We start from the raw sequence: 27,709 nt of genomic DNA, 5'->3' as shown, positions 1-27,709 counted from the left end.
AGTCACATCATCTTTGTTTTTAGATATAAACATATATACAAATATATATACAGAAAAAATATGGTGTTCATGTTGCACCAGCCCATGGCCACACAATCGAGGCAGGCTATGGGCAAGACATAATATGCAGAGTTACACATAATATGCAGTGTTAAATATCAGAGATATAGCATACGTAACTGATCTTAAAATGGTTACATGCAGTGAAAGTTCTCTTTTCACTCAGTATTGACAGTTATGGTTGGTAGTGACTGGAAACAAATGAATATCCTTCAGAAGTCATGCACCGTCTTCTGACTTCTATCAAAACAGACACTTCCTCTGACTTCTATCAAAACAGCTGCTACCATTAGCCACCAAAATGAGAGAGTTCTTAGAGTGAAGAAGTCATAGCTTATGTCAGAACATTGGTATTAATCAATCAGAGCTTAAGGAACTGCACAGTAAATTTATTATTGTTGTTAATTCTTTGGAAGAAATATGATCAGTGAGAAAAATACTAGCAGCCAACCACAGGATAAAATAGCCAAAAATAAATTAAAATTAGAGAACTAAAATAATAAATGTTAAAGAAACATCAAATCAATCAATGTGGAAACTTAGCCAAGTGAGTCACAAAAATGTGAATGATCCAGCTTGACATGGATGGACTAAGTATGAAGTAGTGCATACCAGAGAATGTAATTTGAAAACGGTACTTGTTAACTTACATTTAAGTCCATAAGACTGATGGCCTCAGGAGAGCCAGTCATGACAAAACTCTACCATCTGGTGAGCATGATGTATGAGACAGGCGAAATACCCTCAGACTTCAAGAAGAATATAATAATTCCAATCCCAAAGAAAGCAGGTGTTGACAGATGTGAAAATTACCAAACTATTAGTTTAATAAGTCACAGCTGCAAAATACTAACGTGAATTCTTTACAGACAAATGGAAAAACTGGTAGAAGCCGACCTCGGGGAAGATCAGTTTGGATTCCGTAGAAATGTTGGAACACGTGAGGCAATACTGACCTTACGACTTATCTTAGAAGAAAGATTAAGAAAAGGCAAACCTACGTTTCTAGCATTTGTAGACTTAGAGAAAGCTTTTGACAATGTTAACTGGAATACTCTCTTTCACATTCTGAAGGTGGCAGGGGTAAAATACAGGGAGCGAAAGGCTATTTACAATTTGTACAGAAACCAGATGGCAGATATAAGAGTCGAGGGACATGAAAGGGAAGCAGTGGTTGGGAAAGGACTGAGACAGGGTTGTAGCCTTTCCCCGATGTTATTCAATCTGTATACTGAGCAAGCAGTAAAGGAAACAAAAGAAAAATTCGGAGTAGGTATTAAAATTCATGGAGAAGATATAAAAACTTTGAGGTTCGCCGATGACATTGTAATTCTGTCAGAGACAGCAAAGGACTTGGAAGAGCAGTTGAACGGAATGGACAGTGTCTTGAAAGGAGGATATAAGATGAACATCAACAAAAGCAAAATGAGGATAATGGAATGTAGTCAAATTAAGTTGGGTGATGCTGAGGGAATTAGATTAGGAAATGAGACACTTAATAACCGATGATGGTCGAAGTAGAGAGGATATAAAATGTAGACTGGCAATGGCAAGGAAAGCGTTTATGAAGAAGAGAAATTTGTTAACATCGAGTATGGATTTAAGTGTCAGGAAGTTGTTTTTGAAAGTATTTGTATGGAGTGTAGCCATGTATGGAAGTGAACCATGGACGATAACTAGTTTGGACAAGAAGAGAATAGAAGCTTTCGAAATGTGGTGCTACAGAAGAATGCTGAAGATAAGGTGGGTAGATCACGTGACTAATGAGGAGGTATTGAATAGAATTGGGGAGAAGAGAAGTTTGTGGCACAACTTGACTAGAAGAAGGGACCGGTTGGTAGGACATGTTTTGAGGCATCGAGGGATCACAAATTTAGCATTGGAGGGCACCGCGGAGGGTAAAAATTGTAGAGGGAGACCAAGGGATGAATACACTAAGCAGATTCAGAAAGATGTAGGTTGCAGTAGGTACTGGGAGATGAAGAAGCTTGCACAGGATAGAGTAGCATGGAGAGCTGCATCAAACCAGTCTCAGGACTGAAGACCACAACAACAACAACAACAACAACAACAAAGACTACTTTTCATACATTATGACTATGTATGTTACACCCATCTAAGAAACATATAAGAGCACAGTATGTTCTCTATTTCTTGTCCTTCAGCCAGGTAACACTGTTAGATTGCAATTTTTTTTTTAAATTACTAAAGTGACTTACAGAATAATATCATAAGAAATTATATTAAATATTTACCATAGTCTGAAAACAGGAATGCAACTGAACAAGGAAGGGTGGTTTGCTTGATAAGGCCAACACTCGCTTTTCAACCATTGTACATTCAACATCATCATCCTGAATGATGATATCTTTTTTCAGTATTTTAATTGCATACAATTCATCTGTTCCTTTCCTTTCTGCTAACATAACCTGAAAAATAACAAACATATTATACTTCCACAAAGAAATAATATTCAGCAAGTGCATGCAAGCATGTGTGTGCATTACATTGTATGAATGAAATGAGCAAAGACTTTTCAAGAATTAGGCACCACAAATGATAAAACATACAAAATATGGTTAAGCAAGCTGTTGTCCACTGACTGACTTTTCACCCCAACCACTCACAAGTTTCTTTAACCTTCTTTTTAAAAACCACATTCTACACATTAATTTTCTTCATTGTATCTTTCCATCTCATTGATATAACTATCTTTGTCAGTTGTTTCATGTATTATTATTATTATTATTATTATTATTATTATTATTATCTATGACAAATTCTGTGTCTTTGTATATAATGAAATATGAGGATACTAATAAATTTCATTGGTCTGTATCCCACAGCTGAGTAATATTCTATGATGGATTGCATCATCTTAGAAGCCATCTCCTTTGTAGACAGCATTTTCCGAAGTATCCTACCAATGAAACAAAGTCTGCCACCTGCTTTACCTACAACAGAGACTATGTGATTATTCCATTTCAAAATCCTTTCAAATTGTTACACCCAGGTATTTGTATGAAGTGACTGATTCCAGGCAAGGGTCATTGATTGATATTTTAGTAAGAGGATACTAAGTTTTATGTTTTGTGAAGTGAAAAATTTTACATTTCCACTTAAAATAAGTGCCCAGTCTCTGCATCACATTGAAGTCTTATCAAGATCTGAGTGATTATTTGTCCAGCTTTCTTCAGCTAGTCATTCGTTATAAATAACTGCACCATACCCAAGAATCTGAAATTAATAATAATTTTGGTTTCCCAGTTATTAATCTACGAGCACAACACAAACATCAATGGTCCAAACCTACTCCTCTGGGGCATGTCTGATGTCACCTTTACACTTGTCAATGAGTCTCCATCCAAAATGTACCCCTCCTCCTAAGAAATTCTCAATCCAGTCATAAATTTTATCTGATACCCCAAATGGTCTTATTTCTGTTAATATGTGGTGGTGTCATATTGAGTCAAATGCCTTTACTGGTCTACAAATAATGTATGCACCTAATTATCAAACTTTATATACTTCAGAACATCTTGTGAGAACAGTTATGTTCCCCATGACTGATATTTTCATAATGCATGTTGGTTGATCATTCTCTTTGAGAAACTTCAACAACAGATGGAAGTGAATGATAATGAATGGTAGATCTATGAATTACTTCTGCTACCCTTTGTGTAGACGTATGTGACCTCCGCTTTCTTCCAAACATTAAGCACAGTGTTTTGTTTGATGGATGTCAAAAATGTTGGACGATCTTTTCTAGATTACTTCTGCTACCCTTCTTCCAAATGAGTCTGACCTGTGTTTTCACACAACCATTGGGCATATTTTCTTTGTAACTACACTATGTTATGGTTAAAATGAGGGACAGTCAACCTACAGATACTGTGTAAAATATAACAGGGATTCCATAGGACTCTGAGGCCTTATTCAGGTTTAGTAATTTCAGCTGTTTCTCAATGTCACCAATACTAATATTTGTATCATTCATCTTTGCAGGCATGCAAGAATTAAACTGGAGCAGCACTCCTGGATCTTCCTTTGAAAATGATCACTTGAAAATGGAGTTCAGCACTTCCGTTTTTGGTTTGATAATCAATCTCAGTCCTTATGTCACCCATGAGTGTTGAACTCAACTTTGGTGCCACTGACAGTCTTTACATATGATCAAATGTACTTTGGCTTTTGTGAACAATTCTTTGGTAAGATTTTGATAGGGCAGGCTTCCTGCATTTTCCTATAGACAGCCAAACATGGCTCATTCAGCATCTCTCTAATTACAGGTGTACGTTTTGTTTTACACCTTCTATGCAGTAGACAGTAATTCTTTGTAAGTATGAGCGTCTTAAAGAAATTCAGCCAAGTGATGTCTTCAACAAATGTTGACATTTTGGCAGAGGAAACACTCCATCATTTTCAAGGCAACGAGAAAGGTGTGTATAAGAAAATTTAAATCCTCAGTAAATGGGGCTACACAAATAAGAACCCTAAAACATATATGGATAAAGCCAACACAGATGACTAAAGTCAAAAGTTACTGACAGTGAACATTAATTACCAATGGGTGAGCAAGTGGCATTACCTCTGTCCCTCCGTTGTTTTACAAGGGAGAGAGACAGATTCAACACACAATTTAAGCAAAAAACTCAATCTCCATTTATAAGGTCACTCGCTAATTTGATCTCAGCAGCTTCCTTAATAATACTGTCCCAATAGTTTAAATTGCACATTAGAATATGCCACAGGATGAGCCATACCAAGATAATGTTCTGGAATAGCAGATTTGCTCAGCTGTGCCATTTATACTCTATACGCTGGCCTGCCACAGTTCTGGCCCCTACGATTATGGCCTTTTTGACCTAAGCAGGAATTGTTTCCAATAGGATTGGTCGTATTCCACAGAAACACAGTGTGAATAAATATTTTGACCACAGGCTAAGATTACAATCCTTTTAGTATATCCTAAGTAAACTGGAAAACTCTGAATGGGTGTACTAATTTTTTTCTGGCAATGCATATTACAGGATGTCTTGTCCTACTCATCACTAACAAAACTGAAATTAATCCAATCAATTAACTGTTGGATGCAATTTATAAAAATGGTTCTCAGGCATCTGATGTTGTAAAAATTCCATGCCCATGCACTTTCTTCTCCGACTGTCATAAACAGGAAGCTTCAGTCACAGCCTGAAATATTGTGGAATTATCACAAAAACATCCATCGTCTCACCCGAGAACTGCATTTACAACTAGTCTGGAGGGAAAGCCTCAGGCAACACAACTGTTGGATGATTGAAGTGAACTCCAGTTATGACAGTATGACTGGGAAAAACACACTGTATTACAACTGGAGTTTACATAGTTGTAGTGTTCAGCTGAACAAGTATTATTTACTTTTTATTTGGTCCAATAGTAATTTTTAGTGCATTGTTTGTACATATGATGTACAAAGTAATGGGTAACACAATAAATTTGTAAGGAAAGAAGTTATTAAATGAGAATACATAATCACAACAATCAAATTGAATAATAATCCAAAGTGACATAATTAACCAGTTAATAATATTTGGTAAATTTGGTGTACTTATTATGATACTACAGAAATCCACAGATAGCAGAAGCAGTGCTCAAGTAAATACTGTTTCAGCCATCTAAAGACATGTTGAAAGGATAGCAAAATGTGTGAAAGTGCAATAAAAATGTTCAGGGAATTTCAGTGGAAATGATTGAAAGAAGAATGACAGTTCTCATGAAGCCCTGTTGGGTACAATTAGAGAACTTGTAACTGAAGTAAACTGTATAGTCATCTTGCTATCACCACCAAGTCTCTCACACAGGGATCATAATAAGAGAGGTTAGGGCACATACAGAGGCATACAGTAGGTCTTTTTCCCTTATGCATGATAAGTTGAAAGAATAGCACAGAAAACCGATAATATTGGTATGATGTACTTTCTCCCATGCATTGTACAGTGTGTTGTGGAGTATACACTGACTTGACAAAAGTCATGGGATAGTGATACGCGCATATAAGGATGGCGGTGGTACTGTGTACACAAGGTATATAAGGGCAGTGCATTGGTGGAGCTGTTATTTCTGCTCCTGTAGTTCATGAAAAAGTTTCCACTGTGGCCACATGAAGGTAATTAAGAGGACGCGGAATGACAGTTGGAGCTATGGGGCATTCCAATTTGAAAATTATTAAGGAATTCAATATTCTGAGATCCACACTGTCAAGAGTGTGCCAAGAATACCAAATTCCTAGTATTACCTCTTACTACAAACAACACAGAGAGACAGCAGTGTCATTTGCGTCGAGTTGTCAGTGCTAACAGACAAGCAACTATGCATGAAATAATTGCAGAAATCATTGTGAGGTGTACGGCAAACATACCTGTTAGGACAGTGGAGTGAAATTTGGTGTTAATGGGCTATGAAACCAGATGAGTGAAACGAGTGCCTTTGCTAACAGCACATCACCTGCCATGCCTCATCTGTGCTTATGACCTTAGATGACTGGAAAACTGTGGCCTAGTCATATGAGTCCCTATTTCATTGGTACAAGCTGATGGTAGGGTTTGAGTGTAGTGCAGTGCAGACTCCACAAAGTCATGGACCCAATTTGTCAATAAGGAACTGTGCAAGCAGGTTGTGGCTCCACAATGGTCTGGTCTGTGTTTACACGGAATGGACTGGATCCTCTGGTTCAACTGAATCAGTCACTGATTTGAAAAGGTTATGTTTGTCTACTTGGAGATGATTTTCAACCATTCATGGACTCCATGCTTCCAAACTGTGATGGAACTTTTATGGATGACAATATGCCATGTCACCAGGCAACAGTTGTTTGCATTTGGTTTGAAGAACATTCTGGGTAGTTTTAATGAGTGATCTGGCCACTGAAATCACCCAACATAAATCCCATCGAACATTTATGGGACATAATCGAGAGGTCATTTCGTGCATAAAATCCTGCACCAGCAACACCTTCCAATTGCGGATGGCTATAGAGGGAGCGTGGGTCAATATTTCTGCAGGGACTCCCAACAACTTGTTGAGTCCATGCCACAATGAGTTGCTCCACTTCACCAGGCAAAAAGTGGTCTGACACAATATTAGGAGGTATCCCATGACTTTTGTCGCCTCACTGTATATGTGAATGTAGAAGCAGAAGCTTTAAGACCAAAATTAATTACACACATACATGTTCCAACAACTGACTTCGGTCATTAGCCACCGACAAAATTTTCACACTACCAACAACATTCCGATCACATCTTAAGAAATCATATTTAGAACATCAACAAATAAAAACATGATGATATTTCTTTCTTGCTTTACTGATATTAAGGTGTACTTTCCACCTTCAGAACACTGTAACTCAAATATCCATAGCCAACACTATATTCCAAAACTCCATAACCATACCTTAGAATTAAATCACTGTCACAAGGTGCAACTAAGCCACTGGAATCAGTATTGCCTAAACTCATCTTGGCTTATTAGCTACTGTTTGTTTGAAAAATAAAGGTAAGTAGGTGGCAGATGAAATTGTCTTCTTTGTGTTATGAAGGGATTAGTTCAGATCTGGGTTCATATATGTTATTTCAGATTTTTGTTTGCTGAAGTCCTTTAAAAAAAGGGGGCAGAGTGGGACTGAAAATGTATGTGGGTCAGCTTATAATACTTACAAGAAAGATTGAAAAAATTTGTATCTTGCTGTGTGACTTCGTTGTGTGATATGATGTCTTGTTTCACTAAACTGTGTGTGTCCATGACACTCCTAGACAATATTAGCCAGCACACAGTGTTGTCAATAAGAAATCAAAGAATCAGACATTCAGAAACACTGACAAATGTCCTCTTTCAATGTTACTTCTGAAGGCTTGTGGTCAGCTTTTTGTGCATTTAACTTACCCCAAAAGTTGTGAAACAAGTGGAAAATATAAGTTGCATGAAACAATTTATGCATGCCTAAGAAAGCTACCCGCAATGAAGAGGAACAATATAAAAATGTAAATTATGAAACATTTATATTTCATGTATGTTAGGGTCCATGTCATATTAAAACCTTTTAATTTGTGGATTTTGACAGGACTAATTTCCATTTGCCCACGCAATATCACAAAACACCCTCTCTTCAGTGTGCAAACTTTCCATATATATATGTGATGAAGTGCAGGAAAACAAAAGGAAGTCATTCAATATTATAATTTTCCAAAATTCTAAAAGAACAAATGCAATATTATTTACATTCCAAATACAATAAGGCAAAAGTATAAGAAAAATGTTGTAATAGATTCATTTCAGGAGGAGACCATGGAACACACAACATAGTGGACCACATTTAAAATGAATTAAAAAAAAATATCTGAAGAAGTTATTGAGCTCAAATATTATTAAAAGTTGCTGATTTGAAAGTAATAAATTTTATAACAACAAAATCTCTGGCAGTGCCTCATATGATGAACACTCTTAGCAATCACCTTGCCAAAGCTGCCTTTCCCCAGAACCATGAGGAAGTTGAAATCTGAAGCACGTATGACATCCTTCCTTCCCATATTGTGTGGTACATCTTTGTCAGAAGGAGGAGGTGCTTTCTTTGTAATGGAAGTTTTCTGTAATATAACAAGACAGATTATGACCCACACTCATATATGGTGACATGGCTATGAATTCTGACATATCAGTCATACAGAAATAAATATTCACATATTTAATGGTGTTTTATTAAATTACTCCTACAGTGCAACAGAGGTTCATAGTGAAAGGAAATTCCTTCTTTTATAAAACATGTCTTGGACAGTATTAATATCAACATAATTGTTCTGGTTGCCCTATTTTGCAAATATTGTGGAAGTGCTGTGCAGGAAGTTGTTACTAGTCTTAATGCAAATCAAATTGTATGGTCACACTTGACTTATTCATATGTAACATAGTTGTAGACTGTACTAGAGTGGAACTCCTTATTTTTTCACTAAAATAATAAGAACAAGTTTTTTTACATTTTGCATGCAACACTAAGTTTTGATGCTTGAGGAGACTGCTGAGAGTCATCCTATACCTTTAGCTTTACTACACTGTAAAAGAAAAATTCATAATGTATATAACATGAAAAACGTAAAAGCCCCTATATGAAGTAAACTACTTAATTAAAAATGTTTAATAAAGTATTTGTTTCGTTTTGTTTATCTCTTTAATATCATGAGATGCCAAGATAAAAACAATAGCAATTTTCAGTCTATTTAGCTGCAAACTGTATATCAGTGGCAAAGATACCAGCAGTTAAAAATGTAACAGTTAATTTGTGGCAGTTACAGTTTATTTAAAAGCCAGCTTGCACGCATGTTTGAACTACAGAAATGGAAGATAAATAACAAAGCATGCTAACAATAGGTTACTCAGTAGCTAAAAGTAGTATTCTAATTTATGAGATTATGCTAAGTTATTAAAGATTTCTAGGAAACAGGGATAATCTGAAATCCTGCACTGTCTTTTTTACCCACACTGTCTTTTTAAGTTACACTAAAATTTGGGAATACATTGGTGATTTTTACTCTCATTTATTTACCAACTACCTTATCTGCATACTGTGGCCTTACAGCAGATGAAACAGGTACGTAAATCATGATTAATTCAAAGTTAAAGTAAAAAAAATAATACTAACACTGATTGTAACAGAAGAGTATTGCATTTTTATTGGAGTGTCAAACTGGACTTCAATCTACAAAATAAGGCTTTTAAATTACACCACAATATTAAATTGATATGAATAAGAAAGAAATACAATGCATTTTGTAGAAGATGGAGTTTTAAAAAGTCAGTTCTGTACATTAAGACAGCACCATTTACTCCAGACCCGCTTCTGGTATACCATATGATATAAAGGGAATGGCAGCCTAAGAGAGAACACACATGCCTTTAAGTCTTGCACAAGCTTTTCATCTGCATTATCAGCACCAAGCTATCAGTCAAAACCAGTGATAACATCCAATATTTGTTTTCTGTCCATACTGTGAAACATAACAGCATAAACTTTTGCTCCTACTAGAACATTAGATTTCTTGGATTCCCTCCACATTAGGGCTTTCGTACCGTGGAGATGGAAATGGCTCTCAAACAATGATTTTACCATTCAACTGATGTTAAAATGCAGCAACTACTTCCTTTTTCATTTCTCATCCAAAGTTTTCTTTCTGTACTTTTTATTTGTGCATCTTGCATCATTATAATGAAGGAGGAAACAGGAAAAAGCACTTAAAGAGAAATGAGAATAAGGGAAAAAAGAATAAGCTAATATAAAGACTTAAATAGTAATCACATGCAGAATAAAGAGCAACAGTACATATTAAAATAGGAAGACATGGAAATTTCCTTGACTAAAAATGCCACTGTATTTCATACTATCCTCAGATGCTTGCACTGATCTGACAGCCATGATAATTTTTTTTCCTATTCTTTTACAAAATAATGTTTCCTCAATGGGATTTCTTTTTCCCTCCTAGTAAAAGAACTCACAACATACAAGCCTGAAAGTTTTTGATCTCCTGTTGGTGACTTGTCAATGGACTACCATTCTTCACATTAGTAAGTGTTTGTTTATTTCACAATCACTATGTACTTACAGTTTTGCTTTGGACTATGGTATTTTTTCTGTACAGATGTTTTCTTCAGTTTTAAAGATGTGATTACAGTATGAAAAGAGGCATAAATTTATCATTTATTGCATATCTTATCCTGCAGTATAGTAGAGCAAGAGGAGCATTCAAACATACAGTATTTTAACTGAAGCTATCATCACATGTGACAGAATTATGTTTCACAGTATATTATATAGCTTCATCTGGCTATAAAAAATTTTGCCATTTCTCAGTTAAATTGTTCAAAAACTGTTTTGCACTAGCTGCTTATCTGCAGACGTGTGGGATTTTTAGTAACTGCGGCCATTTTTTGCAGGTGTTACTTCGATTACGCTTTATCATATAAAAAAGGAAAAATTCTGTATATTGTAATTGAATGTTGCCCCTTTTGCCTGCTGTCCACAATATGGTTGAGGCAATACTGCTCAAGTCTATTCCACTTGGGCATGTCGACCCTCCTGTGACAACATGAGGCAAGTGTCAACTATTCCTGAGTGTGTTCCAACAGGTTCATATCAGCAAATACCACCTTGACAATATTTTCAAAACAGAATGTAAAAGCAACTAAATGCATGAACTTAAAACCAAGAAGGCTTCAGGAAGGAGCACAAAACCAATTTTGAATCTGAAATCAGTAACTGCATACAAAAAACAGAGAAGCAAGAGTTTCATACTCACATTCATAGAATTCAAGCAGATACACCAAAATGTTCAAAATTTTGGAGGAGAGAAGTCTGGATAGAAACTCCAGTGAATTGATTAAATAGACCTTTACCAACTTCACACTCAAGGTCAAGCTAGAGGACATTCAAATTTAGAGGCAATATTCGGAGTCCTTCATATGGAAACACCCTTGCTCTTTAACTGTATCTTTGATAACATGGTCAAAGAAAGATGACAAGAAATGGAAGGAGTGAGTGAATATGATTGCAATGCAAGAAAAAATAAATACTGGTAGGCTGTCTTGCATTTTCAGATGATTTTGTGATCTTGTTGTCACCTTTAGAATAGGTAACTAATCAAACCACCTAATTTCAGAAATGAGTGATTACAGATCACTGTCAGGAAGGAGTATAAGAATGCACAGAAATTGCTCTGACAGAAAAAGAAGTTATGAAAGTATGAATGAATAAGATAAATTTATCAAATAGACCCACTATGAACATCTAAACTAAGAAGTATCTCTCTATCAAGGTAAAATTAAGACACTACCAGGCAATGAGCTGCCCTGAAGCCTTATATGGTGCAGAAAGCCAGAACCTAGACAGAACAGGATTACTTAAGAGAGTACAACTTCTGGAATGGAGGATTCTCAGGAAGGTATTGGGACTTTAAAGAACTGGAGGCAGTCAATATTCAGGACTAGCAAGCCAATAATTTTACACCCAGATAGAGAAGAGCTCCACAGTCAGGAAAAGAAGGACCACGTTCTTCACACACATACTTTGAATTAACCAGGTGAGGCTGACACATCAGATAATGCAGTTTCCTGTCCACACGAGAACCACAGTACATTGGTTCCAACAAGTACAAAGGAATTTCGAAGAAATGACAATGCATTAAACAGAAATTTAGAACAGGGCAACTTTAAATTACAAAATTCAGGCTGTCGTAGGTTTCCAGTATGGTATTAGACCTAGGATAGAAACATCATGGACGTAACTGTGAAGAAGTTTGCAAAGTATGAGAAAGAAAGAATATTCGGGAAAAAAGACAGAAGAAATGAAGCTGAGCTGAGTTTATGCAGTCCTCAGATGGCCAAAATGAAAATAAGGAGAAGAAGAAGACGGTTTAATTCTCAAAAGAAAGAAAACAGAATACAATGAATGGACAAAAAGATCCTCCTTCACTTAATTGGAAACAATTTTTTTTCCCAAAGAATTAAATCTTAACTGTACACTGTAATCTCGAAGTTTGAGAGAGCGTTGCCCCAACAAACCTCTTTACTGAAGAATTTTGATAATATTTTTGGTATGCACATTCTGCCCACTTTGTATAAGAATTTCTAACACCAGTTGAACACATGAAAACAGCCAAAATGTTCATTTAACACACATTACTAATGTTCCACCAGTTCTCCAGACCACCCATATCTCCTTTCATGAAGTGATAATGAAAGACTTCTCCTGAAACTGTAGTTAATAGTTAATATACTGGTTAAGACAAAACGGCATAAAAGAAGAACCTTTTGAAGGGATGATGTTGCCATCAGTGATCCAAATAGTTTAGTAATGAAAGACTTCAGTGTCATGTGAATTACCTGAAATATCTCGTGTGTTCTCAGTAACTCTTTCTAAATGAGAGATGACTGATGGCTTATTTCATAGCCCTGTAATGCAATCTTCATCTGTTAGGGACATATCAGTATTCACATTGTCCTTAAAGTTATGCTATGTTATGATACAAACTAAATTATTTTCTAAAAAATGTATCATTAAGAAACATTCAGGCATTCTACAACAGCCATACTGCTGTTTGCTGCTGGCTTCTAATTTAGCTTTAGTGCAAACATGAAATAGCTGTTTCTCTTTAGGCAGACAAGTGAGTGAGTGATCTAATACACACTGTATGCTTATACACACACACACACACACACACACACACACACACACACACACACACACACACACACACAGAGCTGAAAAGAAATGGAGCTGAAAACACACTTCATCTGCAAATAATTAAAAAGCAGCTTGCTATGAATAAACATCTCTCTTCCCATCATTTAGAACTCTCAACAAAATTCGATTTAATGACAATATTTTGATGAGCTGTTACGTTTTAACTTTTGAAGCAGCCTTGAGTATTTCAATGTGCAATAATACACTACACTCTATCATTCTGACAAAGTATTTTCACTGTGCCAAATCAACAACATAAATCAGTTAAAGGTAAATAACAGGAAGGCTGCAGAAAATGGAAAAAATGTATCACACACCTAAACAGAGTATAACCTGATGTTCTGAAGATAAAAGAGAAGTATATGATAGAAAGAAAACACAGTAAAAAGATCAGCCTTGGTTACACACTGGTAAAGGGAAAGAACATATATTTATATATAGACATAATGAGGAGACTACATCTCTCTGTGATGTCTGTTATAACTGCAAAAATACACATTCATGTCTATCCAGTTATGTCACAGAACCTGTTCTATGGTAGCAAGATTTATTTTCATTGGAGGTTTCAAGCAGATTTTGAATGCTTTTTTCTCAAATTTGTTGCCTAATTAAACAATGCTAAGAAGCCTACTGTTAAATTATGGAGAAAGCTAATTTTTGATCACTCAGGGTTACTTAGATCCTTTTCGTGTTTATGTCATCATACTGTGGTTAATAGCTTTTGCAGGCAGTTTTACAAGGGACGAGAGAGAGACTTCCATGTAATTTGAGACTCTACCAACTATATCACAAAAGTTGGAACTTATATGGAAGACTATTAACCAATGGTGCACAAAATTTCATTTTGAGGAATGTGTGTTAAGAGTATATAACAAATGCAAAAGCTGTTTATGAAACTCTATTCTTGGAAAATGCTGCTCCTTAAATATTTTGGTAATATGAAGTTGTCTAAAAATTCAATTATACATTATATCGCCAGAACCACAGTGACAGGTGAATAGGTTTAACTGACTGATGATAGAGCTACTAAGAAAGCCTGTGTCATAATAGACCTGGCAGTTACGACAACTTGGACAGTGTGGAAGACAAAATATATGGTACAGTGATGAAGAATGCAATACACATGTGAAGACTCCTCATTTCCTGAAAGCTCAGTATCTTTATCTTTAACTATTCCATGTTGTTGCTAGCCTTTCTTCACACGCTACAATTTTTTTTAATTTGCATAAAAGGTATTTTTTATTTTTTTTAAATTTATGTATTTGAATATAGTCTGTAGTCTTGTATTTACTTTAACGTCAGTAACAGGTTTGCTTTGTTGTTAAAAGTACTTTTCTATAGTGCATTCTATGTGTGTGAAGGTTTTCCAACATTTCAAAATAAAAACTCTAAGTAAAGAATGTGGCTATTTAAGTTCAGCTCTTTGCACATGATAAAGCAGCTGACTATGTGACATGCTGCATATGAATCAGCTGCCATGCTATTTGGACTTAAGCTGCTACAAAAACATAAATAAAACCATGGGAAACAATGAAGTTACAAGTTGAAAACATAGTAAGTAAAACTATATTTCTATTATGTAATAAATCCTGATTTAACCATCCTACACAGATGTTTCGCCACTATTGTTATGAATTGCAGTAACTAACTGGTGGGACACCTCTGCCATTTGTCTGATTCCTCCACCTATAAACTCCGCCAGAATGATCCCATTCCAAAACAACCTATAATTCCTGCTTGAAGTCTTAGGCCCTTTCCAAAACCTTTCCTATAAGTCCATTTCCCTTTGTACTGTGCACATGCTCCTCAAAATCCACAAAATCAACAATCCTGAATGCCCCATTGTGGCTGGTTATCATGCACCCTTACAATGATAAAGGCCTTCAGCCAATTGCCCAAAACCTAGGCTCCCACAGGCAAGACGCCAACCACTTCCTTCACAAACTCTCCATCACCCACACCCCTTTACCTCCTGGATCGCTACTTGTCACTGTTGATGCCACCTCCCTATACACCAACATAGCTTATGCCCATGGTCATACCACTATTGACAACTACCTATGTGAATGTCCTTCAGACTCCAAACCCACTACCTTATTCCTCACACACCTTATTATCTTCATCCTAACTCACAACTACTTCTCCTTTGAAAGCAATGTATACAAACAAATCCACAGCACAGCCATGGGCACCTGCAGGGAACTCTCCTATGCGAACCTGTTTATGGGCCATAGAGAAAATCTTCCTAGCCTCCCAAATAGCCAAACCCCTGGTCTCGTTCAGGTTCACTGATGATATCTTCATGATCTTGACTCACGGCCAAGACACCTTATCTTCATTCCTTCACAACCTCAACACCACCTCTCCCATCTGCTTCACCTGGTCCTCCTCAATCCAGTATGCCACCTACCTGGACACTGACATCGTCCTCCCCGATCGCTCCATCAGCAACTGTCCACATCAAACCCACCCATCCACCAACCAACCACCAACGGTACCTGCATTTCAATAGTTGTCATCTCTTTCACACCAAAAAGTTACTCCCACACAGCCTGGTTGCCTGGGGATGTCATACCTGCAGTGATAAAGACTCCCTTATCTGGTATACTGATGCCTCACCAAGGCCTTCACAGGCAGGAATCCTCCCACCACCCTCAAGTTTGGTATGAATACCAACTTGCTGTCCACAAGGATGAATGGCCACTGTCAAACTGCAGCCAAGAGGACAGTATACCACCCTGTGGCACATCATGCAGCTGAATATAACAGGCTTGATTGAAATGGCTGCTTCATTACCCAAGCCATCTGGATCCTCTCCTCCACCACCAGCTTTCCTGAACCGCGCAGATAGGGGTTATCCTTACAGCACATTCCTGTAATTATCCCAGCCTCAACCTATGGTAACATACAGTCCTAACACCCTCACCCAACAGTTTCCACTCCCTCTGTCCTGTCACTTCCTCCCCATTCTCATCTCCTACCATCTATTTGCTGCTCTCTGCCGACACACCTGCCCATCTTTCCTGCTCTTTTACTTTTTCACTCCATTTTCCCCTCCTGCCTGCCCCACAACTTCCTGGCGCTCCACCTGTTGGCACTTTAGCCCATACACAGTCTCTCCAACTGTACACTGCCATCCCTTCCTTTTCCCCACCTGCTCCAGATTGCTGCTTCCATCCCATGTGATAGTTACATTCTGGCTTGAGCTGCCATAGTTGGTCGTCATGTGTCCATGAGGTGTGCTTGCTTGTGTGAATGAATGGTGTGTGTTTTTCTTTTTCTGATGAAGGTTGCAGCTGAAGGATTATGTGTAAGTGTGTTTTAATTGTGCCTATCTGCAACTTCAAGTGTCATCTTTATGGTAAGTGGCAATCTATCTTTTTCTACATTGCTGATATTCCTACCTCGAGTTTCCATTGTTTGATTTCAACTAAGTATCAGGTAGACATGGACTTTTGCTTTACTAAAATGTTAAACCCTTGGTATATTTGCATAACATTATGAGTTGTAATTAAGGACAGTCTCTGAACGCTTGCAGTAATGGTTTTCATTTCATATAACATTTTCTTCAAATTCATGGGTGCATTGAAATACACATAGTACATACTGAAATAATTGAAGCGGTTCAGTTGTAATGTCTTCTCTTTTTTGCTATGGTCTACAGTCCAAATACTGGCTTGATACAGCTGCCACATTGTGCAGTTCTCTACAGCTGTGCCATGCACTTCACCACGGTTTGTAGAATATAAATATAGATGGAGAAATACTACAGTGTACATCCATTTGAACCAGTCTACTGTATTTGAGCCTTGGTCTCCCTCTACAAAATTGCCCCCCCCCCCCCCCCCTCCCCAACACAAACCTCCCTCCATTACCAAACCACTGAGTCCATGATGCATGAGGTTATTTCCTAACGAACAGTGCTTCCTTTAGCAAGGTTGTGCCAAAAATTTATTATTTTCTAGCAGTTCAGTTCCGTATCTCATCATTATTTAATCTATTCATCTAATCTTCAGCCATCTACTGCAGCACAACATTTCAAAACTTCAATTTTCTTCTTGTCTGAACTGTTTATCATTCGTGTTTCACTTCCACATAAGGTTCTAGACAAATAAAATTGGAAAAAATTCACTAATACTTATATTTATAGTTAATGTTAACAAATTTATCATTTTCAGTAATGCTTTTCTTGCTACTGCCAGTCTGCATTTCACATCCTCCACAGTTCAACCATAATTATTTCTTTTTCTGCTCACATAGCAAAACTCCTTCACTACTTTCAGTATCTCACCTTCTAATCCAATTTCTTCAGCATCATCTGATTTAATTCGACTACATTCCTTTACACTTGTTTTACTTTTGTCGATATCCACCTTACAACCTCTTTTTGAGACCTCCTTCATTCTACTCAGCTGCTCTTCCAAATCATTTGTCATCTATGAGAAAACTACAATATTATCAGCAAACACCAACGTTTTCATTCCTTCTCCCTGAACTTTAACTCTGTTAACAAATTTCTCCTTAGTTCCCTTCACATATTACTCAATGTTCAAATTTAATACCATTCAAGAATAGGTTGCAACCTTATCTCACTCCCTTCTCAGCTGCTGCTGCTCTTTCAAGTCCTTTGACTCTTATGATGCAGTCTTATTTCTACAGAAGCTTTGAATAAACTTTCACTCCCTGTATTTTATCCTCATTATCTTCAGAATTTCAGTGAGTGTAGTCTGAGCAACACCAAAAGCTCTCTCTAATTCTAGAAATGGTATGATCATAGGTTTTTCTTTCTTTTATTTGTCATCTAAGATGTCACAGTGTCAGTAACACTTTAAGAGTTCCTACATTTTTCTAGAACCCAAACTGATTTTTCCTAAGTTTAACCGCTACCAGCTTTTTCATCCTTCTTTAAACAGTTCCTATCGATATTCTTCAGCCATGGCAAATCAAATTGAACTGATAGTTCAGTAATAATCAAACTTGTCAGCATCTATTACTTTCAGAATTGGAATTATTATATTCTTCTTGAAGTCTGAAGATATTTCAGTTGTCTCTCCTGTCTTCCACACTAGGTGGAGTGTTTTGCAATTGTCGACTCTTTCAAGGATCTCGATTCTGAAGGGATGTCATCCAATCCAGTTATCTCAATTTGACTTAGTGCACTGAGATGGAATGCCTTATTCTTTTTGTGGAGTGGCTGCTGTATTGAATGTTTATGATAATTTAAAACTCTTAGTTACACGATGACTGGAACCAAGACATCTGCATCACACATACTGACATAATACCAGGGCCCAGACCACACTTTCACATTTTCTTCCAAAGCCAGAACTGGCTGTAAAGAAATTTAGAAGTGTAATCTGTGGCTGTAACAGATTGAAAACTGCCAGTAGTACTATGGAGTATGGGTCAAGTTCATGCTCAAGTTAATTTTTGGCTTTTATCAGTCCCCCCGACTAGTCTGATGCAGCCCACCACATATTCCTCTTTTGTGGTAACATCTTCGGCTCAACATCTCACTTGAACCCAACATCCTAAACTATTTGTTGGATATATTCTAATCTCTGTCTTCCCCTACATCTTATAATCTTTACAGCTCACTCAAGTACTATGGAAATTAACACAGTGTTTCTGGGTTATATGTCAAGTATTGTTTCCATTTCAAGGAATATATTTTGATGACTGACCTGGACATCTTCTTCAGCTGCTATGGATTTTGATGTTATGAGTGCTTGCTGTCTAACTCCAAACAAACTCTAAAGTATTGTTGGTCTCACAGCAATATTTAGAGCCACATCCAATTCCCAATGTCCACTATGCCCTTTGCTTCTCTTTCATTTTTCAGAGCCTGCACTGATATTCCACGAAGCTGGAATTCTTTCAGTGCTTTCCTGTCTTCGTAGATGTGACGGCTTCTGAGATCTTCATAAATTTAATGCTAGACCCCAAGCCTTGTTGAAATCAAATCCTCTAACCCTGTTTATTATGGTTTCTGACTTCTCTATTTCAATAGACTCCTTAATTGTGCTGTCCCAGAAACTGTGTGTTTGTGTCATAATATTGGCCTCATTTTATTTAATTTCATGATTAGATTCAAGGCTGAGCTTTCCAACAACTGATTTGCTTAAATGTTTTAATCGGGCATGAAACTGCTATTCCCTGCATCTCCTGTTCACTGTTGTGATAGTCTGCCCCACATAACATATACCACATTTATATGGAATGCAACACACACCCAACCTTTGGAGACCTAAACAGCCTTCAACATTACACAGGAGACTTTTTATCTTATTTGAAGGAAGTAAAATACATTGGATGCCGTGTTTCCATAGGAGTCTACTGAAAATGAAATGTCATGTGGCTAGGGCCTCCCGTCGGGTAGACCGTTTGCCTGGTGCAGGTCTTTCGTCTACTGATCTTTCAGATATTGGGCAAGTATAAGGTAGATAAGTGATTTTTGGCTTCTCTTGCTCAGCCTCAGTCTCAAACTCTTTCTCGGGCATTCTTGATACTGGATGCAATGTTCACTCAATTTGATGATCTGAGTACCTATTCCTGCAGAACACTATTCATAGGTTTTGTAATTCTTTGGTGAGGTTCTCCTTGTCTGAAAGTGTTCAAGATCTATGGACCAGTCCTTAACACTGAATTTCTTTGTGACAGATGGTGATGGCTCAAGGTGTGGAGATATTAGTCAATATGCACAAGCTTTCTATATCCACTGTGACCCCAGGATCCACCCATTCTTCTCTTAACTAATTTGTTGAGGAAAGGTCCTCCATGAATTTTATATTACTTTGGACATAAGTTTAAATGTTCTAAGAACTCTTCAAGTTTTTTTGTTCCTTGTGAGCAAACCACAAATGTGTTGTCCACAGGCTGATTTCAACTTGAAGAATTCTAGTGCCTTTTCTTCAAAGTATTCCACGAATAGGTTGGCTGCGAAAGGCAATAAGTGACTACCTGTCACAAAGACATTGGTTTGTTCATAATATTTTCCATTGAACAGAAAATAAGATGAGTCAGAAAGTTCATAAAAAAAACTCTGTAAAACAATGATCAAACTTCTCCGTGATTATGTCAAGGAATCGGAACATGGGTCTCTATTGAATGGGTAACCAACATAAAAATAAAAGGCTATCTCCAAGCTGCAATTGATTGAGGTCTCTGAACACCAAGAGTGGCACATCTTACTTGTGGCTGACTATCAGAACAGTTGAGAACAGATGCAAGAAACATCAGTGAAATACCCAACTAAAGCAACCAAGCAAATCAGCTGCCACCAAGTATTGCTTGGAATATAATCATGGAATGAAATGTGACGAGACCAGTACTTTAGTGCAAACACCAAGTTTCTGGGACAGCATAATTAAAAAGTCTGTCAAAATAAAGATTAAAAAAATCTGATGAACAGGGATGCAGGTTTCAATTTAAACAAGGCTAGTGGCCCAGCACTCAATTTATTAAGATCTCTCCAGCCATCACATCCAGCAGGGCTGGAAAATTCTGAGAGAATTTGTGTTTCCCGGAGTATTAGTAAGGGTTCTGAAAAACAAGAGCATCAAAGAATGTAGTGGGTATCAGGAATTGAACTGAGCTATAAATATCAATGCAAGACCAACAATATGCCACAGTCTTGTAGGAGTCCAGGGCAGAGTACACACAATAGCATAACTCATATCACCTGAAGAAGATGACTGAATTATCTGTCGAAATACTGTGCATAAAATGGAACAATAACTTTCGCAGAACAGCTGAGAGCACACTATTAATCTGTCACTATGAAAAAATCTGGAAGTTTACACCATGGAAATTATTTTTTGATATCTCAGCATGTGCCCTGTCTTACTGTCCCCCCTCTTGTCAAAATTTTCCACATATTTCTCTCCTCTGTGGAGAACTCTCTCAGTTCTTACATTATCAGCCTACATAATTTTCAACAACCTCCTACAGCATGATATTTCCAACCCCTCAAGTTTCTTCTATTCCAGTTTTCCAACAGTCCAGGATTCGCTTCCATGAAATGTTATACTATAAATGTATATTCCCAGAAATTCCTTCCTCCAGCGCTGATGTTTGATACTGGCAGACTTCTTTTGGCCATGAGACCTTGTTATCTTGTTTGCTTTATGTCCTCACTGCTTTGTCCTTCACGTGTTATTTTGCTTCCAAGATAGCAGAATTGTTTCACATCGTCTACTTTGTGGTTCCCAACTCTGATTTTGGCTACTACTCATTACTTTTTTCATTCTTTGGTTTACTCTCAATCCTTAGTGTGTGTGCTCAATTAGACTGTTCACTTCAGTCAATAGGTCCTGCAATTATTTTTCACTTTTACTAAGGATGGCAATCTTAATGATATTACACAGGAAGTTTGAATAAAAACTCCTTCAGTCACAATTTTTTTTTTTTATTAAATGACATGATACATTGCAAACCCTGGGGGGTCCATCTTCAGGTGCAAATCATCTAATATACAATTTACATTTGCTCTTGAATGAGGTGGAACACATGTTCCAGTTACGAAAAAGGTGTTAAGTTTTGTATTTCATGAATCAAGTGCAGAAAATATGTGAGGAACAGTGGAAAAAAAGTGAAAAACTTATTGAACAAACTAAGAAGAACATTTTTAACCTTTTGAGGCCAACATACATTGGTTCATAAATTTTGTCATTTATGTTAAATGAACAGACAGATTTCCTAGCCATAGTTACTTCAGTAATTTTAAAGAATTATTTTAAAATTATTCCTTGCATATGTCAACTTGTTAATACTCAATTTTCTGACACTACATGATAAATATCATCTTTGATTCTATCAGGTTAAATTACATCTGTGAAGTGTTTTCAGAATGTGTAAACAAATGTGTGCCTGAGTGACATAACATGTGATGACAGAATGAATAAATCACTGTATATTGACCTCAAAAGTTTAAAGTTTTCTTCCTTATGTACTTGGTAAGGTTTTGTTTTTCTTCCCCACTGTTTCTAAAGTATTTTCTGCACTTGATTCATGAAATACAAAACCTAACATCTAACTTTCTCGTAACACGAATATGCATATCACCTCACCCAAGAACAAATGTCAATTATGTATTAGATTATCTGCACCTGAAGATGGCATTTTATACAAACTTCATGTTTATTGAATACAGTCACTTTCACAGCTGCAAAATATGGATGACATTAATCTTAATGATATTATTTCACTCTAAATTTTCATCTCAATTCTGAACCTTTCTTTTATTCCCATCACTGTGTCTTTGACATTTTACATGGAAGATCAGGGGAGACTATATCAATGTCCAATACTGTTTCTAATTGAAGCACATTGTTCCTGGTTATTGGATATATGATAGATTGCCTATAACTTCCTATTATGTTTTCCTGAGAATTTCAAACACCTTGCACAATTTTGCACTGTTGTATGTTTTTTAAAGTTTGGTAAATTCTATGAAAAACTCTTGATTTTTCTTAATTCTTGCTTCCATTGTCATGTGAAATTTGAGAACTGCCTTTCTGGTGCCTTTACTTTTTTTAAAAGCCATGCTGGTCATAATCTAACAAGTACTCAATTTTCTTTTCCATTCTTCTGTATATTATTCTAGTCAGCAACTTGGATACATAAGCTACGAAATTGATTATGCAATGTTAGCATGCTTATCTGCTCTTGCTACCATTGGGAATTGTATGGATATATTTTTTTGGTCTTCTGATATGTTTCCAGACCAAAAGGAAAATAAATGTATAGTAAATGAACACATACAGTGACTGAAATAATTCTGTGGTTAGCAAGGGGGAACAGTGGAATGAGGTGTTGTCAGATGACAAACAGTATGTTAATACTGCCACATATTCAAGTTGGCATTTATCTCAATAGAAGAGGCAACTCTGTGAGTACCTACACTCTCAAGGATGATTTATGATTCCAGGGTTCTATTTGTTGTAGCTTAAATACTGATATTTCTGTAAGAAACTGGTTTCTCTACTTTTACAAATAAAACTGTGGTAGTTTAATCCATTTAATCTTATTTTGTAAGTGTTCACTATACATAAATCTTTAAAGACAATTTTTAAAAAATAATCTCAGACAAGGGAAACAAGTAAGAGATAACTGCATTAATTTCCCATGGCACTAGTAGCACCATAACTGTCTCTACATGTGCATGCATGGCAGCCACCTATGAACCTAAGAATACAGTATGTAAAACCTTTGCCCACCGTGTGACGGAGTTGACTTTTGCTAAGAATTGTTGCTCCCTGTATGGAGGGAACAGAAGAAATATTTTGTATTAATTCAGAAATCACATTAATGAATCATAATGTCAATATTTTCTTTAATTTATATATTATGCAACTTATAAGTTAAGACTCAGGGTTTTTAATTTCTGGTTAGTGTCACAATAATTACCATGATTCCATATTAATGATTCATGTATTATAAATCATATGACACGATTTAAAACTTACTCATTACTTTAAAATCACTTTAGTTTAACGTCAAAAATTGCTTTTATGCATTTATGTCAAAAGATTTCAAGACCTCCAAATATCAGCAATATACGACAAATAAAACCAAATATCTCAATCTTTATCACAGCTTTCTTTGAAACTGATGACCCCTCTTCCGCTCCCCTCTAACTTCCATGTACCAACATGCACAACAATGGCACTGTTGCACATGCAGGTCTATGAAACACATATGTGTTGATTCCATATATAATTAGGCATACACACAAATTTATATTCTGTTAAAATGATTATACTTACTCTCATCTGATTTTTCAGTGAAGCAAGATCTGCACCCTCCTCAGGTACAGGGACATTGTAAAATTCTCCTTCTTCTTGTGTCAGGAGTTTGTACCACCCCTCAACTGGTGCTTTAATGAGCTCAGAGATGCCAAATGACAGGGAGCCCATAAAATCATTACGTGAAGTTCGATCCCAGTCCCACACTTCTATCAGAAGCCGTCTATCCTTGTCTTCTGGCTTCAGTTCACTGAGAAAGAAAAGTAATTAGACTATTAATAGATGAAGCTTCTGGTTAAAGAAAAACTAAGCCCTATGCCACAATTTGAACAAAAATAATTTACCCTTTTTGAAGTGGAATGGAAACTGCACATTAAAGTTGCAGATAATTTGTTGTATTAATTCATAAGACTTTAAACAGTCTGTAGCAGCTACATGAGAGATGATGTGGACTGGTGGTAAAACTGCGCACAGTGGATATAAATGCTTCATTCAGGCCCTTGCTACACAGATCTTGAGGTCCAGGGTGACATTTCACCAAGAAGATTTTTTTTGTTATGATCTGTGGTCCTAATAGTGTTTGATACAACTCTCCATTCTTCTCTGCCTTGGGTATGTTTTATCATACTGTGTAGGTATGAACCATTTGAGTCTACTGACTGTATTTTTAGCCTTGGTCTTCATGTAGAATTTTCACACACTTTCCCTCATTGCCAAACGAACTACTCCTTGATGCCTTGGGATTTTTTTCTATCAGTGTATCCCTTCTTTTAATCAAATTATCCATAAAGCATTTTCTACCAGACTCAATGCAGTATTTATTACTTATTCAAACCACCCATCTAGTTGCAGAATTTATTACTTACTTAAACCACCCATTTAGTTATCAGAATTCTTCTGTAAAACAATATTTGAAAAGTTCCTTTTGTCTGCAGCATTTGTCATCCATGCTTCCATTCCACACAAGATTACTCTTCAGAAAAATGCTTCCCAAAAAGCCTCCCTAACATTCAAATTTATATTTAATTAACAAATTTCTCTTCTTTGACAATACTTTTCTCATCTGAAAAAAATCAACAGCCAAATTTACCAGTTTTTCTTGTTTAATATTCCACAATGAAAGTTGTTTTGCAAATTGGAGCTCTTTCCAGAAGTACTAATGATGCATGAAAATCATTATCCAGCAATACAAAAGTAAAATTCCAAGCCAGACAGATTGTACCTCTTAAAACTGAAACATTAACTTTTAAAATGTTCTCCACAGTTCAGGCCAAAATCTTCCAGATTCAGTATTCCTTTGGATCACAATCACAACCCTAAAAACTTCATCTTAATCTAGGATACGTTAGCATTCAAGAGAGTTACACTTGGTGTACTAATTAAAAACTGAACAAATTTCAATTTGGAATTGTCTTCCTAATGTTACACAGTTGCTGTCTGAATGAAGTAGATACAAGCAGCCAAACAAAATTATTATGATAACGCAAGAAATAGTTCCTGTAGTGACAATAAATGACGGCTCACACACTGAATGTTCTCTTGTTGATTGGGATCAACCGTTCACCATACTGCAGCAAAATATAAAACTGTATACTACACTGCAGCAAAATATAAGGCTTTGAAGAACTCTAAGGAAGGCTGCATAGACTCAAAGAACTGACACAATACCAGTGTTATTTTATCTGCTTTCTATTCCATTAATGAACTGCATATGACAAAAATTATTTTCAGCATGACTGTGTGTAAGCAAAGATCATATTTTATCATCATGGACACTGAGACCTATTTTGAAGGATGAAATATCTTTGTTAAACCATTTCAGAATGTGCCCTCTCACAATTTTAATGTTAAGTCTCTATATGAGACAAATTTCCATAGTGCTTCCCATTGGAGGACACTTTTACCTTAATGATATGAACCCATAATGAACTGTACCACTTTTATTTGAATTCTCCACATCTGTCCCATTAATACAACCTTGTAATGTTCCCATACTAAAGAATAGTACAAAAATATTTTCAAATTAATTTGTGGTGTGAATGTAAAATAAATCATTCCACATCATTAAGGTTTTTCTGTCAATTGATCCATGGGACTTCAAACTAATTAAGTAACTATGCCTATACTATTGGCTGCTACAGCACTTAAATTCCCACTCCCGTATCTGTAATGGTGTCTACCCCTCTCCATTATTAATACTGACCAACTATCCATCTCTCTGGGGACTACCGTATTTAGTCGAATCGAAGCCGCACTTTTTTTACAGTTTTTGTAATCCAAAAAACCACCTGCGGCTTAGAATCGAGTGCAAAGCAAGCGGAAGTTCTGAAAAATGTTGGTGGGTGCAGCCACAACTTCTGCCGTCGCGTATATGTAGCGCTACACAAGCATGCTTTGTAGGCACAAAGATAAATAATGGCACCAAAACCTCTCCATCAGTAAATAAATTAAAAAAAAAAGGTGGAAGACTAGCTTTTTTCCTCTGCCCCGAGTTTCGACCACTGCATTTTGGTACATTATCCAACGAAGTAAATACAAATTTCGTATTGTTCATCTTCAAATGTAGCAGCATTTCAATGTACTACGAAAATACAACTGGCAAGACTGTTTGGGATGTTTGTCAATATGGCCAACTCTACGTTCTGAATTTTTTCCTACCTGTGAAAAGAGATGGTTGCTAATAGGAACTTTTATGAATTGTGAATCACATGCAGTATTCTCTTCACCATAAGAATAATACAAATATAAACATTTTGCCATGTATTGTTTCATGTTTGCTGCTATCTCATTTAAATCCTGTCTGCCTAATAAACTACGAAACTAGAGTGAGACAACAGCAAACGCGGAAGAATATACACATCATGTCATGTTTATATTCGTATTATTCTTATGCCTAATAGTGATACAGTCAGAAATGATGACTCTAGTTCATTATATTCTGCACAGAAATTAAAGAGGCGCCAGCAAAGATTTTCAAACAGAGAAAAATTTTCGCTAAACTTTTGTTCAGAACATCATCTATCATACGCAGTCTATTATTTGGTTCTTGTTGATCATTATCAAAGAATGCAGTAGTTTTTTTTTTTTTTTTTTTTTTTTTTTTTTTTTTTTTTTTTTTTTTGTGGGGGGGGGGGGGGGGGGGGGGTTAAGGGCGCTCAACTACTGAGGTCATTAGCGCCCAGTCACAATTGTTAGAGCACATAGAATCTAGTAAAACACAAGGGGAGGGGACACCAGAAAGTTCTTACAAAGATGCAGATAAAATAAGTGAAAGAGTTAGATGTCTTTGGACAAGCTAGTCAAAGTAATGAAATGAAGAACACGAGCAGCTGCTCGAGCGTCATCAGCTAAAATATCCTGTAAAGTAGATGGCAGAGACAGGACAACACGAGATTGACTAAAACGGGGACACGACAATAAAACATGTTGCACTGTTAATGCATGACCACAAGGGCACTGCAGGGCTGGGTCACCGGAGAGCAGGTAGCGGTGGCTAAACCGGCAATGCCCAATCTGCAACCTGGTCAGAAGGACCTCTTCTCGCTGAGATGGTCGGGAGGAGGTTGTCCAAGTAGTTGGGAATGGTTTTACTGCCCGGAGCTTGTTTCCTTGAAGTGATGACCAAGTATCCCACCAC

General features: G+C 36.7%; 1 protein-coding gene across 3 annotated transcripts in view; it reads right to left on the bottom strand.

Moving 5' to 3' along the window:
- Positions 1 to 27,709, bottom strand: part of LOC124798784 (protein kinase C, brain isozyme) — a 128,053-nt gene that overhangs the window by 33,955 nt on the left and 66,389 nt on the right. For all 3 annotated transcript variants that reach the window (XM_047262324.1, XM_047262331.1, XM_047262317.1), the window contains exons 5-7: positions 24,094 to 24,322; positions 8,553 to 8,684; positions 2,316 to 2,489 (exon numbers count right to left, since the gene is read on the bottom strand). In XM_047262324.1, the coding sequence (XP_047118280.1) occupies positions 2,316 to 2,489; positions 8,553 to 8,684; positions 24,094 to 24,322 (535 nt within the window). The remainder of the gene's footprint in view (positions 1 to 2,315; positions 2,490 to 8,552; positions 8,685 to 24,093; positions 24,323 to 27,709) is intronic.

This window comes from Schistocerca piceifrons, chromosome 1, assembly GCF_021461385.2.
Source record: "Schistocerca piceifrons isolate TAMUIC-IGC-003096 chromosome 1, iqSchPice1.1, whole genome shotgun sequence".
Taxonomy (NCBI): Eukaryota; Metazoa; Arthropoda; class Insecta; order Orthoptera; family Acrididae; genus Schistocerca; species Schistocerca piceifrons.
Note: the sequence above shows the minus strand (reverse complement) of the source record. Positions and strands in the feature narration are given on the sequence as shown.